Below are 16420 nucleotides of genomic sequence, written 5' to 3' on the forward strand. Positions count from 1 at the left end.
GAATTGGTTATCTGTCAAGTAACCATAAAATTTTTCTGTTTATAATTAAAAGTTGTCTCCCCTGTAAGGAGAGGAGAGGGAGGTCCAGCTGTTCACAGGAATATTTGAGATTTCATTCCTTTTGTAAGCAGTTCCTAGCTTTGTTCAAGGTCTGAAATAGGTCCCTGGTTATTACAACACCCCTTCAGAAGTCACATAACTCTTAAACTGAGAAAGTACAGGCACACAGTACACAGAAACCTCTGATGGGTGAGATGAAGTCATAACTCTGGGTTTATCTACGCAAACATGGTCATGGTTTTGAACGTGGTCATTACTTCACTTGAGGCTGAGGTCTTGCTCACAGAGCAATGTAAATTCCTGGCAGCTTAAACACCACCTTCACCCCCTTCAAAAAAACTCCCCTACAATTATTCATAGAACCTGTTTGCCAGAAACAACAGCTGAGGAGCAAGAATTTGGTTGACCTTCTGCAGTGGCTGCATGATGTCACACCTCAGCTGCTATCTGCTGGAGAGTGGCATGCACATCTTCCCAGTCAAATTCAGTCCTGTACGAAAATTCTTCACACCTCTTTCAATAGCAAAAATATTGCTCTGATCTGCTTGGGACCTAGTCTCTCTTCTTACAGAATTTGCCAATCGCTGTATTTTTGGCAGCCCTAAAACTCACTGCCAGGCTCAGTTTCGTGTGCAATATCCCAGTGTGTCAGAGCTGGACTGGACATGGGCACACAGCCCTGCAGCTCCTGCACAGCAAGGAGAGGCACTGCAAGACTGGTGGGAGTGGAGAGGCTACTTGCTCACAACATGGGACAGCAACAGAAATTTCCACTCTTAAAAGGAGTAGTTGGATTCCCTCCTTTCACAGGAAAATGTGTCCCTTCTCTTATTAGAAACTGAAAGGCTTTTGCACTGGTGTAAGAAATTAGTTTCATTTTAGGGACACATGCTGCTGTGAAAGCTGCAAATTTTTTCATGTTTCAGTTTCATCTCTTGGAACATGAAATTTATTTTTTAAAAAAACAAGTTTGAGTTCTGTTCCAAAGTAGGGAAAATTATACTTTTCCTTCTGTTGGAAGGGCTGCATTAATTGTTCCTTTCTCCCATGTATATAAATCACATAGCTATGCCCCACTGAACAAAATTATTAGGAGAATTATTTCTTGATTACATCCTCTACAAATATGTGTCTAATGCATGCACTATATGGCATACATTATACCCTTAAAATGAATGTCACTTTTCCACAACACAGAGTAGACTGACAATTGTCAGCAGCAACAACACTGCTTATATTCACAAAGCTTTGGACTCTGTTAAATTCTGTGTTTTGGAAATAAACAGCAAAATGTGTCATTTTCTCCCCTTCCTCAGGCTCCTAAACCAACTTAGTGCACACTGACAATCCTCTGTGGTCTGGCCAGGAATGTGTTTTGAAAGTTTCCTCTTTGGCAGGGAGCAGTTAGAGTGTGGGTGCTCACATGAGAAGTGTGGATGTTGTTTCAGTTGTCATTCATCTGTCCCTGTGCTGCGCAGTGGATTTAATGATCAGGGAAACTGGGTCCTTACACGAGGCTCAGCACAAGTACTTGAATGAGCTGTGAATTGTAGAAATCTATGAGAGCCCAGTCTGGGGAGATGGTGAGGAAGACAAAGCTACTTTGAAGGGCTCAGAGAAATGGGGAGGTGGGAAAAAGAAGCTGTTACCTTTGACAGAATGTTAATTTTTAGTTTTAACATCAGTAGAATTCATGTAGTGATACTTAACAATGATTTTATAGTTCTCTAAAAATAAAGACATTTCTGGCACCTGTCTCAAAAACTCATCAGAATGATACATACATATGGACAACAAATTAATCTATTACTTACTATGATGCTTGTTCTTGTTTCTGAGACATTTATTGTTCACTAAAAATAACTAATAATGTGAATAATTTATTATATTATGAATATATCAAAGCAGAAATACCCTGGTTGCTAAATCTTAATAAAAAATATATCCAATTCTTACCTCAACTTCTACTCTTGTGGAGATCTGACACAACGTCATTATGCACAGCTCTTTACTGCAGGTAAAGAGGAAGAAAAATAAATTTTAGTTATTTAAAACAGAAGAATTTGCATGTTAATTTTAAAGCACAAAAAAAAAAACAACCCCAAAGCCTGTATTACGCAAGATTTTAAGTACCTTGTAGTGAAGTTTCCCACAAAGATACTTTTCACATTTTTTCTAACAGGGCTCCTGTATATAGCTGCTGCTTGCTCACAGGGCAGGCAACTTTTTGTCTGCTCTCATGCACATTAACAATTCTGCACAGCTCTTTGGCCAGCAAAATGTCCCCCTCTCTCTAAGGAGGTCCATGGATACTGGATTTTAAACTTTAAGACCTTTGATTCCGAGAAGAAGCATTATTTTATCTTTTATTCTCTCAGCTGCAAAAAAAGGACCAGTAACTTCCTTATGCAGAACTGGATTTGTTAGTATTTGCTAGTCACTTTTCAAATTACAGTAACATTTACACAGAAGTGTTAATGAAGTGCCAATAGGGTCAGGACCATCATCTTTTTTAAAAAGTCACAAATTTTAGAATCAACAGATAAGCTCAGGGGAGGAAGGAACTGCCAAAGAGGATAAGCATAGTCACTTCTACTACTGACTTGCTCTTTTCACTGTGATTTTGAAGCAGAAATGCACATTTGATCTTTAAAGCAGGTATATTTTAATGGAAAACTTTCAAGCAGTTTTTCTCTGTTCTTGTTTTGGACTAAATAGAAAAGAAAAGGGAAAAGGCAAGAGAATCTATGGGATCCTGTCTATCTTCTGCACAAGCCCACTCTTAATGCTTGATTTTCTAACACATAACATCAGGTATTCCTTCCAGCAAGGCACAAAAGTAAGAGAGAAGTAGTAAGTGAAAGCAGGAACTACGCCAGGAGGTTTCTGAGGAGACTGGTACTGTCCTGTCCTGGCCACAATATCCAGGAAGTTTTACAAAGAGTGAGACAGTTTTGCATTTTGTGATCTGCATGTATATGCAGGGAATATTCTTCTCCTGGTCCCAGTTAGTTTTGTTAAGAATCTATGGATTCTTCTCCATCCATCCCTTCTCTCCTCATGATTTTGCTGAGTAGTTCCTTTCACCTGCTCACAGGTTTTGATCTGAGCCTTCACCATCCAGCCACCAGGCTCAGAGCATTTCTCTACTCTGACTGAATGGGCAGCCTCCTCCTCCCATGGGAATAACTCTGAGTTAATTTCCTTCTTCGTCTGCTCCTACTCCATCTATTATAACTGAAGACACAGCTCTATTTTAATCTTTCAGTGTAAATCCTCTATGGAGGAAATCTGTAGCATGTACTGAATTTGCAATGTTCACTAGTCTCAGTAAGCTGATAAATGTATCAGCAATAGCAGAAACAGGAAAAAATCTTGGGAAACCAAAATGGACATTTCATCATGTCCATTGTCTAAGTGTGCAGATGACAGGATTATGTATATTAAAAAGTGTATGTGTATTTATTTATTTATTTATTTATAAAGAGAGCTTAAAAGGTGCTTATGATCTGCTCCACTACTCCAGATGTGTTTCAAAATTACCTGCTTTCCCAATGTTAGTTAATAAATCAGGACTAATGTACTTAGATACACTACAAATTCCACATGAGAATGTGGTATATGGATTCTGAAAATGCACATTTTAATGAATGTTTGTGAAGTGTAAAGTATTTTCCAGACATATTTTCAGTGCAGTTGTGAGGGTTAATACTTTTCTTTCCTTTGTTCTAATTTAATGCATGAAACAAGAGGAAAAAAAAAAGTGATGGAACTGGAAATAATACTTTCCTTTGCTAACCCTCTCTCTAGCCATTCAGATATGAAATCTACTGCATGACAGCATTATCCCCAAGTATTTCCCCCTCATAAAAACAGATCTAAAAGAACATGTGTCTTGGCTTAGTGGAATCTGTTTGGCAGACAAGGGAAAAATTTCTGCATGTAATTTTCAGCAGGATTAAGAAACTTACAATGAATAGCCCTGCCATGTCCAGGTCACAGTATCCTAAGGAAAAAATAAAACACAGAAATGTATGACAAAACCAGATGAAAGCTAGTGAGCAGATAAGTTACAATTTAAAACAGGCATAAGTTTAGTAAAAGTGGATGATGTTTTTATAGGCCTATAGTGAAAATAAATAAAGGTATTAAGGCAAATAGGATTCCTTGCCTTAAAAATTTGGAAATAAGTATGGCAGACTTTTATAAACAATTGGGAATAACATTTATAGTTAGTTAGATATTGTAAATCATTCACTCTGATCTAAACAACAGAAGCAGGGAAAAGAAAAATGGGTAAGACTTTGTCAGTGGGCCTTACCAGTCCCTTTAGAGAGGCATTCTCATAAATATGTCTCATTTAGTTTTTAAAGACATTTCTGCATAATTTCTCATGCTTTTTATTTGATATTTTGGTTTTTTTTTTCCCTCTCTCTGTGTTTATTACTTCTTATACATTATATTTACAGTGTGTACTGGCAGATCCTTAAATCTTATCAGTGAAATGAGACACCAATCCCCCGAGTGGTTCACTTTTGACATTCATTTGTGAAAGGTTTACACAAAGGAGCCTTTGCAAATAACAATAACAACCATACTTTCAATCCTAACAAAACATTAGGAAGTGAAAGTTTGGTCTTTCCTGGATTTGTTGGATGACCAGGTAATTTAAAAAAAGTTGAAAAGGTCCCAGCCTTACAGTCAGAGTACAGTGGAGCTGCACATGGAATGCTGCATGAAAAGAACATCTGCAAAGCTGCTCTCCTGAGGAGGGGTGTTGGATGTACTGCATGGCTCAGCTTTGCTTCTGTTCAGAAACTTCACAAGTCCTTTTGCAGTAAGGCTATCTTGAGGTTAACCAGAAAATGATGACTAAATAGGGAAGTTGTGTCCATTTTAGACTTCAAAGTACAGGCTCTGTGGCACTGCAGGAAGTTTCCAACTTCCGCCACAACACTTTCCTGTCTCCCCCCTTTAGCTAAGACGCCCAGCAGTAATTTTTGCACAGTCAGAGTAGCAACTACAACATGCTGACACTTGGGAAGCCTGGCTGCTTAGCTTAGCTTTAGCAATGCTAAAGCTCAGGACAATATATTCCTTAGTGACAATGCAAAGTATTTATTGTGGGTACCACTTAAGTCAGACTTTTGCCTTCTCAGTTAGTAACAGAAGTGTTCTGCTCACCAGCTTGTTGGGGTATCGGAGTAACACAGGTTGGACAGGGACTCGTGGAAGAAAGGCACCTGCAGCCATAAATTAGAACTAGTTGTTACAACTAAGCTTGATACAGCAATTGGGAGCTTTAAGTGATTTATTTCAGACAACAGTACCTTGAAGGAGACTTTTTTAAAAACACTAGGAAAATGAGAAGTGTTCTACTTCAGTTTTTTGTCTGTTGTTTGATTTGGGTTTTATGTATATTGTAGGTTGGGTTTTTGTTTTTTTGTTTGTTTTTTAAATCAGCAGCACAACCAGCAAGATGTCGGGACAGAAAAGGGTTCAGCTCCATCTCAAGGAGAAAGCTGCTTGAGATCCCTGGACTGTTCAAACTCATTTTCTGTGCATTATCTCCCCACTGACGGGCATTAATTTCATAGGATGAGATGTTCACAAGGCTTTTGAGCATTTCCTGAATCACTCTGTGTTCTGATTATCACAAGTGATACGGATCTGGCCACGTAGTAATGGTTTTTAACACTTCTACCCAAGACCCTGTAAAACAGTTAAAGTCATATTGCTCTCCTTTCTTAACTGAAGGCCAGCACAACATAATGATCAGTGGTGCAATGAAAAAAGTTAAAAATTATTTGTTGTCCTTGCTTGCTAAGTGCTGCACAAAGACATTTTGTAACTTGGCTGCTAAGTCTTGCATGGCAAAATTTACAGGAATCTAAGATAGCCCAACTGTTAGCTGAGATAAAAGAATATCACGTGAGGAAGTTCATACATTTATCTCATAACAATCACAGTTGAGTTTCTGAGTAAATAAATTAGATGAAAACTGTACTCAGAAAAATCCCCCAACTAACTACTCATATATGTCACAGATATTTTGCATCCTACACAATTGCACTAACCAGGGAAATAAGCTGACTGGTATAAAAGAGTGGTTTTAGTACCTCTGAAACTTTAATAAAGTAAGGGATTACAACAGCGCTGTTGTGGATGATGTACCTTCAAAAGTTCAGTCCTTACTACAACTATCAAATTAGTATCACATATTTTTTTCCAACAACAACAGGATAAAATCTCTCACCTTGTTTAAATGTGATCAGGCAGGATCGGTTTGTGCAGGTGCCTTCTGGGAAAATCAGTATCTTGGATTTAAAGAGAGAGAAAAATATATACACACACATATATTTCATAAAAGGATTGTACCTTAGTATCTGTTATGCACAGGCTGACCTCTGTGACGTGTTGTACTCTATTACCAGAATATCATTACTGTTTCCAAAGGAAACAAACATATTAATGAAGGATGTTCACTATATTTTTAACCTGGTCCATCTTGATTTGGAAACCAATGCTTCCCAAGAAAGGAGTTCTGGGGAAAGGCCTTTATCAGTTCAGAAATATGGTACAGAAGGCTTTAAGTGTTTCACTTGTCATTTTAGTGTTGGTAATAATAGAATTGTTCCTCTGACAGCAGTTCCTTCTTGAGTTGCTGGGTGTATAAATAGAGGAGTTTGGGCTGAAAGGAAGTGCATGAGGTACTTGGGCATTTACAAGTGAAGATGCCATCAAGTGAGATGCCAGCTGTGATGAGAACACAGCTTGAGCAGCAGAGCAAAAGGCAGAGAAGGCATTTGCTGTGAGGCAGAGCTCTGAAGGCATTGCACACCACAGCAGCCTCTGAACCCCAGTGACTCAGACACACCAGCACCCAGAAGGTTTCTGGATCAGTGTCTGAGATAGTACACGAAGGGCACTGTGAGCTGCAGTGTGACACACTGAATCCAGCCCCCTACGGAACACAAGCCTTGTATTTCTTATAAAACTACAGGATCATAAGCAGCATTCTAAAAACACCCCAGCACAAAATGGTCTGGATCAAGGTGTGCTCCCAGTTCAGTGTGAATGAACAGGCCAAGGCTAGCTGTGAGAGTGGCCTCAGCAGGTCACACCCAAGGGACACACACTGTTCAAGGGTATGACAGAGGCAACTGCACACAGCAAGTTACAGCCAGTCCTCCATGACACATCCTGTAATCAGAATGTGTGGCCAGGGCACAGGACTAGGAATCACCCAGTGACACCCTCAGTTGTACTGCTGACACAGTCTTGGAGATTCCCAGATTACTTGACTCATAATCTATTTATGCCACAATACATATCTAGGTTTCATCCCAAGTGCAGCACTGGTGCAGGAGCCCATTTCCCTTTCCTCCCCATGCTGCTTTCAGTGGAGATCAGGTCTACCAGGGTATTTACTAATCATAAGTACCAGGGTAGTCTGTAAGCCTAGTATTAAAAAAATTTGGCATGTTTAACTGACAAATTTCAAAAAGTAATGGAGGATATAAAATTATTTAGAGCAATTGTATTAGAAAAATACATTTATGAGTCAAAGTACCCTAAATGTTAAAAAAGCTTTTAGAAAGGTACTTATGAAGTAAAAATGTATGAAATGTGTAAATAATGCCATTACAAAAAGAACCAACAAGTGTTGGTCTTACCTACTTAAATGGTCTCTGTTTCTAGAGACTGTTCAGAAAGTAGAGCAGTAAACAGCAGGTCTAGCTGTCACAGATACCTCCTACTGAAGTCTACTATCTTCACTTGCCTCTTAATTTTCCTCAAAAGCCACTCAGTGGAACAAAAGTGAAGAAAAATTAATTTTTCTTAGTCATTTAGGAAGTATGACTATGACTAAAGAGACCTTGTAAATTCAGCTACTGAACCAGTCACTTTCTGTTTTTATTTCAGGTAAATTAACCTCCAAGAAAACAAGTCAAGAGGTAATTCAAAAGCATGAGTTTATACAAAAATCTGCACAGGAGATGTTTGGAGAAAGATCTTATAGTATCTCTGACTGGATCTGTCCAGCAGCATGGCAATGACATTGTATTTATAGTATCTGAAGGCACTGTGAGTCCAGAGTTAATGCAACAAGAAGAAAGCAGAAAGGCACTCCCAAATGAGATGTCAGTAGATGCACTCCCAGTCGTTCTTCTTCCAAAGGATGTGGATTTCCATCCCAGGCCTCTGCTTTTCACATATGCAGCAGAGCTGCTGCCTCAACACTTTCCTCCCTCCTGATCAGCCCCGGCCCCATCAGCTCTTCCAGATGGAAAGCCACCCAGGACTGGAGGCAGAACAGAGCTTGCTGCTGAGGAATGATCATGGGAAACGCTGCAGAAGAAACAACTCTTGCTTCCATGTCAAAATCCTTCCACAGTTCAGATCAATTAAAAATCTTGGGTTTAGTGCATTATTAATCTGAAAAATTAACAGAGCTCCATCTCGTCTATACTTTATGTGAGAAACTGAAGTTTTGGGCTAAAGTACTGTTTGTACTGATCTTGGACAGTCTGGGTTACCCATCTCACCAACTGCTCATCCTCCACCTGGTGTGAGCACAGCTCTATGGTCTAGCTTCAGACTATTGATCCACACATACTAATGCAATTCACCTGCTACACTGAAGGCAGCATGTTAAGACTTGAAAAGGGAAAAAAAAAGTCAAGAGCATCTGCATTTGCAACAGCAATTGGTACTGGTTGGATTTAACTGATCCATTTGTCACAACAAAACTCCTTCTGGACACCAGATTCTTCCCTTCTTAACCCAGTCATATACCTGAGAACTGACTTCATTTCTGTACCTTTTAAGAATCCTATCCAGCTGGTCACTTGTGATGCACAATGAATAAGGAATAGGAATACAAGATCGAAGAGAAGTTAGTGGTGTTTTCATTACCTGTGGCCACCGGCCTCTCGACAATGCCCGCTGAGTTATCTCAGCAACCGTGTTCTTCCGAGAATCAGGGTCCTGACGAGAAACTGCTACAGGCTGAAGGGATCTTAAAATTCCTGTGAAACAGATAAAAAAGAAATTGCCTTATACTAGTGCCTAGAAAACACATGGGTTCAAGGCTTCCTTATAGCAAAAACATGTTATTTATATACTAGGAGACAGACTCCACACAAACAACTTCCAGACTAAATTGATAAGAGTGCTGTTATTCTCTTTCTGCAAAATGGGAAATAAGATGCAGAAGACATACCCAGCCTGCCAGCTGAGGAGCTTTACAGTAGATATAAACATGCAAAATTCACCCAAACACATTCTAATAATATTGCTGTTTTCACTAAGCATTTCCACACAATTCAAAAGAGTGACCTGACTGGGTCTGCTCACAGGCCACACTCAGGCCTAGCTCAGGCAGACTGCACCCAAAATGTAGTTTTAGCCTTCCCTTTTCTGTTACAAAGCATGCACAGCTTCAATGTAAATTACAGAAAAAAACCCCTCATTTAATCGGAAGTCTACATCAAAATGTGTGGACCTTTGTCATGAGAAATCTGGCAAAGAATTATCTTCTCTGTCCCCATCCTGTGCTTTTAAGCTAAAATCAATATATTCTCTGTCCATTTCTTTTCCACAAAAACACTTTGCTGTGTTGCCTACTGTGTTTAGTTCTGGGTTACTGTATAGCCAGCAGAAAGTCTACAGCTGATTCTAGCAATAATGCAAGTGGGGATTCTTTTTGTGCCAGAAGGAGGAGAAAATAATAGAAGCATGACTCATCTGATCTTTTCCATTCCCTGCATTTCCTTTTTGAGTAACTCCTCTTTTATTCTTTCCTGATCTTGCTCCCATTAAAAAAATCCATAACAGTGCCTGCAAGATTAATCTTATAAATATGGTATTTTCCAGACTACTGTAGTTTGGGTCTGTTTTGAAATAACCTTCACCCACATTTGTGGGCTACACTGTTAAAAGAAAGCAGTGGAACAGATTTTTTGAGTTACTACTGGGAGAATGAAAGAAAAAGTTTCCAGCCTGAGCAGCTGCAAAACATGCATTCAGTGCAAAAGAAGTTCAAAATGATATTGTATTTCATACCTGAAACAGCATAATTTTTAGGCATTTTTACAAATTCAAAAAGATAATGTGTTATAGAAATTCCACTGGAAATAATTTGTCAGTATCTTTGGAAGATAAAACTTAAAAGTCTGCCCTTAAATCACTACAGGAGATAAATTTTTTGGCCCAATGTCAAGTTGTTAACTTGCAACTTTCAGGTTTTTTTCATAAATACTTACTGCCAAATACTGGAGTTGACAAATTCTCTGTTCTAGACACTATTGATGGCATTCCAGTCAGGGCACAAATAATGCCATCAAAAAAGCTTGAATGAGGAGCTGCAACAAAGATTGGGGCTTCCAGTAGACTGGCTGCCTTCCCTTTCACTTTAACCTGGAATCCCATCACGAAGAACGCCGCGCGAGCCAGGCTGGGCAGGGTTGTCTGGATCATCCTCCTTGCAAAAAGAAACAAAAATCTTGTCCAGCTTACAGTTTTTATTTTGTACTTGAAAAGAAAAGCCCCTAACAGATTTCCTAGTTCTAACCAGCAATGGGGCCCCACACAGGGTAGCAATGCTACTCACCAGCAGAATGTAGGGCTAAAGGGGAAGTAGGGAAGGGGATATCACCTCTCCTGATGGAAGATAAGGCAGTGTACAGCCTCTTCCCAGGCACACTATTTCTCATGGCATATTTCATGGCATTGTACCATAACACTGTTTTGAGTGGGGTAATTAGCAAATTTAGTGTCCTTTGCCATAAGAATTTATGTAACTGATACTGTTTTTTTACTGTCATTTTTAAATAAGATTAAATGACAATGTTTCCTTACTGGAACATGTTCCCACAGGAGAGGACACATTCCTTTCATCCCTAACTTTCTGGTCTTGCTAGAATTCACCTCCTGTGTCTCCTCCTCCTCCTGCAGCTGCAGTGCACTGTGGCTAGAAGGGAACTGCAGTACTTTGAGGTCAGAAGTGAGCAACTGAAACCCAGAACCCACAGAAGCAGCTGTGAAATACCACTTCAAGGGCAATGCAGCTGAGAGGAGCTGTCAAAGCTAATTTTGTCATAGAATCATAGCACAGCAGAAATGACAAAGGCTACACAGGAGCTCAGCCTATGTCACGTTACAAAATAGTTGCTTAATGAATTTCTTTTCTCAAATATTCCTGTTAGAGTTATTACTGAAGTCCTGGCTTACAGATAGTCTATACGTGTTTTTATATAATTTTTCTTTTTAGCCTCAAGACAACTGAAAATCTACCTACTTAAAAAGGTCCACTATTTTTGTAAAATATACTTATTAAAAATTTGCTTCATATAAATGGGTAAAAACTGAGGAATCCTCTTTAATCAAAAGGAGGAGTGAAAGGGGAAAAGCTTTAGACCCTGGCTTTGTGTTATTAAGGGAAAAAAAAGTTCAGCTTTCACAAATATTGGTCACTTTTTCACCTTCTCCATCCTTCCAGCGGCAGAAATCCTTTTCCAGGCTGACAGAAAGTTGCAATTGACGCAGACAGCCAAGCTAGCAGTAAAATGAATGCGATGCATATGGCACGGAGAGGAAGCAAAAAAATCCCCTGGAGAGCAGTCTGGAAAAAAAGAGGTGAAAAATCTTAAGAAATGGTATCAACAGAAATGACTCTGCTATCTGTGTAGTTACTTTACAACTATTTAAAAGTACTACCATTATTGCTTTGTGATTTAGTAAGGAAAGCTTTAATGATTCCAGTGCTCTTATGGGAAGTAATTAACGGTATTTCATTTTCACTTCTGAGCTCCCATTTCAGGAAGGGCTGGAGTATCTGAGTATTTACATTTTTGGCTTGGATGTCACTAGACACAGAGGGTAAACTAAGTTTGCTGGCTCCAGTTTATATTTGGCCCTGATCTGCAGCACATAACCAGCCCAGATGAGTCTGCCCAGCTGACACATAACTCCACTCCAGAGCTTTCTATCACTAGCTGCCTATCTAGAAGTCAAGTGGGATCCTTAAGATGACTAATTGTATTCTTGCCGTTTCAAATGACAAATCTTGTGTTGAGTCACAATACTGCTGCAAGTGGTCCCCACTACTGCTGCAGGGAGCAGTGCACACACAACACAATGTCATTTCCTCCAGCTGGGACTTGAACGAAACCAAGGTTTTACTTGCCCTAATTGCAAATAATCCTCAAACATCATCCCCAGCCCTCCCAAAGGAATATTTAGCTTGCCTATTTTCATGCATAGCTCCAGGAAACAGGTGTGTTGGCACCACAGGCAGCTCTGGTACAGGGCAGGGCAGGAGGAAATTCTTAATTGTTTTACCCCAGCACATTAGGTTAGAAACTGTATCCTGAAGGTTGGCTTTATGGTGCAACAAGCATCGTGCAGATTGAGCAAGGCTGGGGCTGGGAGGCAGGTGAGCTGTGTGAGCAGGTCAGAGCCCAGAACTCCTGGGAAACCAGTAAAGGATTTAAGTCCCTTTGGCACTAATCCAGCTCTGCTGCCACTCACTGATGAGGACCAGTTTGTGTGAAAAGCTATGCACAAAACAAACACACTCCAAAAGAACTGTAATAGTGATTTTTTAAAAATTTATTTGGGCTGTTTCTTCAAGTTCCCCAAAATTTATCTGAGAGCGTGTCACAGACTGACAGCTCCACCACTTCAAGTGTATGGGAGAAGTTACTGAAGGAGAGTTAAGAGAGTTTAACTTATTCTTGTGAGCTTACTATGTTTTATGCTTTACTGTTTTTTAAGAAAATCTTCAACTGAACAACAGTGTTCCTCTCTCAGAATCCACCTTTCTAGTCAGCTCTTTAACAGTGGCCTCTTACTGTACAGAAAAAGCAAGGCATTTTTAAGTTAGCTTTATAAAATAGTTTGCAATCTCCTAGAGCTGTGATTATTAACATCACAGTGGATTTTAATTCACCTCTTTTCTTTAAAAAGGAACAAGTGTGGTATATTTGAAAATAAGCACCTTAGTGTATACTTTATCCAATTTTTGATACACTCTTCTAATTTTCCTTCCACTAACACAGTCCTTTCCCTCCCACCAAATCCCTTCCATCTTCATGTAATGTCCTCTTACCCTCCCCTTGTCACTATTCAGGAGAAGCTCTGCCATCTGCCTCTAAACCCTCTGACACTGATGAGGATTAAGATGAATTTGGGGCCTTCAGGACTCGCTTCTGTGTTACCACAGACACAGTGGCAACAGACCAAACATGACAGTGGATACACAGAGTAAATTCAGATGAGCACGATGAGCAGGTACACTGTGTTGATGTTTATGTTCTGCAAGCACTGCCATACAGTGTGTTTCCAGGAGAGATCTGAACATTTAGGTCTGACTATTTGTTTCTTTTATTTAACATTTCTGTGTAACTAGCTATGGAATTTTAACCATAACTTTATGCACAACAGGTAAAGGACTGCTCTGGATCACAGAAATGAGCATGACAGGTTTGACCCTACAGATCTATAGCTCCCACTCACTCTGGTGGCAGTTGTGGCAAATCTGAGAAAGTCGGCTAGGAAGATAAACTAACAAAGACTCCTTGCTTGTCTCCCAGAATTAGATTTGGAGTTTTTTTCTCTATATACATCCTTTTTTACTATGATCTATAGTCCAGTTCAACATTTCAGCTGCATTCAGTTATCCAAAATGGGCAGGATAAGCATAAATCAGTGTGGTTTGACTTAAAATAATGTTTTTCTTCATGAAAAAAGAATATATATGTAATGACCTAAAATGAAAGATAAAGGATGCAATAGCAAAAGCAAAACAATCCCTTCTTCAAAACTTTAATAAATTCATTAATCTATTTTAGGCAGATGCACAGGTGGTACTGATTTGCTGATGCAAGCTATTGGCTTTCTAGGTCACTGTGTAATGAGGCAGAGTTGGTTTCTGCTCCATCAGCTGCAGAGTAGGGTAAGAAAAGGACAGAAAAGAGGAAGGTCAAGGTAGACTAGAAAACGGAAAGCATAGGAGAAAAAAACAAAGTTAACTACACTTAGTTACTACTAAGTAGGATCAGAGCCATTTCAGCTTCTGTGCAGTAATCACCAAGATAGAATTATTCTGAGTCATCCAGAGAACCTTTTCCCACTTACTGAATCACCCATGTACTTTCTGTTTACTGTGTCTGCAGTAACTGCACATCCTGTCACTGCAGCAGTCCTGGCAGTGCAGGTCCCACCCCCATAGCTGATTGATCTTTGATCAATACATGGGATTATACTTCCACGGATGGTCGGAACCTTTAAAGTGGAAAAGCAGAAAGCCACAGCATTCCATATAAAATTTTGTTCAACTGTAGCTGCTGTCAAATTATCTCAGAAGCAGCAGCAGAGCAGGCTGGGGACCAGAGTGAAGCCCAGCTCCTACTGAAATACTTGAACTGTGATCAGATGGACTGGCCCCCAGCAGTACACACAGGGCAGGACAGTGTTCCATGAGCATCCAGAGGATGTCACAGCTCTGCCAGGCAGTCCAGCTGCTTGCTTCCAAAAATACTGCTTTTAGCATGCTGATTGTGGTATTACATAGTTCACCACTGCAGAAGTCCACTGAGCATCTCTTCTGAATAAATTGGAATCCAGTAATGACTTTACTAGAATTTGTGCTTTACATTTGCAGTTCAGAAGTTATGGCAGCAAGTGAGCAATCAGGACCAAAAGAACTAAAACCCAGGAAAAATCTCAGCAATGAACTGCAGCCAACTTCAGTAAGAGGATGGAAACCAGAAGTATTTGACAACTGTTTTAAAATCGTTTGGCACAAGAAGATGTTTAGGACAGCCCAACTGATCCTTGCTTTGCACATTCTAAAGAATGACAAATAAAGGGTGGGTTGTAAACTATAAAAAAGACTGGCAAGAAATTGTAAAATTTTCTCACTCACTTTTCAGTCCAGCTGTTTTTATATATGAAGCTGAATGAAATGCAAATGAGACAGCCACCCTGCCTCATTTTCAAGCTCCACTCACCAGGTACATAGCAGCCTTTACATGCAAGGTCACCAACATATGGAAATCCTGCCATGGACTCCCAAAGAGGGTTTTGAAATTGTATGTTTGTATTGGTGTATGTTAAATGAACAGTACAGAATAGGGAGACATGACAAGACTATCCTTAACATGCAAGAATGGAGAAACACTACACTTGATGTGAACGGAAAGAGAAGGGAGACTTCCCTTTTCTGGAGTTTATAGCAACTCTCTCTGGTAAGGCCTCGATTCCCAGCAGGTCTGGCTGGCAGTGCTGAGCAAGAGAGGAGCAGAGGTTCACAGGACAAAGCAATCAGCAGGAAGTGTCCCAGTCCTTATGACCATAAGGGGAAAAGAACAGAAGGGAGCAAACCACAATACAAAAAAGGTTCTCTCTTGTGTGTTTTTCTGCTTTGCAATTCTGTGACTGTTTAGCTCCTCAGCTCAGAACCACCAAGCCCTAACCCAGATGAGTGCTTTTCCTTCCAGGTGCTTTATGGAGTAACTTAAAAATGCAAGCTTTTGAAAGTAGTCTGTGCACCCTCCAGAAAGGACAGGCGGCACAGAAAGCTGTTCATTTCTGGAACCTCATTAAGAAACTGTTTTCTTCAGGGTTCATGCCTAAAGCTACTGATCCGGATGCACTTGAAATGTGTTCCAGGCTGCTAGTAAAACATACGGGATAAAAGGACTTGAAATTGTTTTCCAGTTTTCTCACATTTCCTCTACCCAGCTATCTTCAGGGCAAACATTGTTTATAACTTGACAAATATCTATATGAAACATAAAATATTTAGTTATATGTCAGTTTCAGATATTTATAACCATCAGCAGAAAATGCTGTAATTTCACCCACACACTGATGTCCTCATTGTCCTCAATCATATATTCATGTTTGGTTCATCAGCTAATTTTTACAGAATGTTTTAAGAATCAAAGCTTTTTTAGTTGTATGAGTATATTGTAAGTCTAGTGTTTGTTTGTACACAAGTCATACTGGGACAGCACTCAGCTCAGTGGCATGATTCAATTAATCCAGTAACACCAGTCAGTGACCCAGTGGAATATGGGGTACCATCTTTTCTTGTACACCCTACGATATGGAGCCAAGAGATTCACTATCCCCTCCCTATCCCAGGCTTAAAATCAGCCTAAAGCCAGTTAAGCATCTGAAACAGCATGACTGAAAAAGTTATCTTCTGCTTTAGCTTTTCATATAAGAGAGAAGCTGACATCTAAACTCTAAAGCTGGGGCATCTGACATGATGGGTAGTATTTAATTATTGAAACAGGAGCACTGTATTCTCTAGGAATGATGTGTTATCTGCAATGATTGCACAAAT

General features: G+C 39.7%; 1 protein-coding gene across 1 annotated transcript in view; it reads right to left on the bottom strand.

Moving 5' to 3' along the window:
- The window catches only part of LPCAT2 (lysophosphatidylcholine acyltransferase 2), a 30721-nt gene that overhangs the window by 13416 nt on the left and 885 nt on the right, over nucleotides 1-16420 (bottom strand). Inside the window, exons 2-8 of the mRNA XM_064387216.1 lie at nucleotides 11547-11686; nucleotides 10329-10546; nucleotides 8980-9092; nucleotides 6317-6377; nucleotides 5245-5303; nucleotides 4032-4066; nucleotides 2017-2071 (exon numbers count right to left, since the gene is read on the bottom strand). Of these exons, the coding sequence (XP_064243286.1) occupies nucleotides 2017-2071; nucleotides 4032-4066; nucleotides 5245-5303; nucleotides 6317-6377; nucleotides 8980-9092; nucleotides 10329-10546; nucleotides 11547-11686 (681 nt within the window). The remainder of the gene's footprint in view (nucleotides 1-2016; nucleotides 2072-4031; nucleotides 4067-5244; nucleotides 5304-6316; nucleotides 6378-8979; nucleotides 9093-10328; nucleotides 10547-11546; nucleotides 11687-16420) is intronic.

This window comes from Passer domesticus, chromosome 12 (assembly GCF_036417665.1).
Source record: "Passer domesticus isolate bPasDom1 chromosome 12, bPasDom1.hap1, whole genome shotgun sequence".
NCBI lineage: Eukaryota > Metazoa > Chordata > Aves > Passeriformes > Passeridae > Passer > Passer domesticus.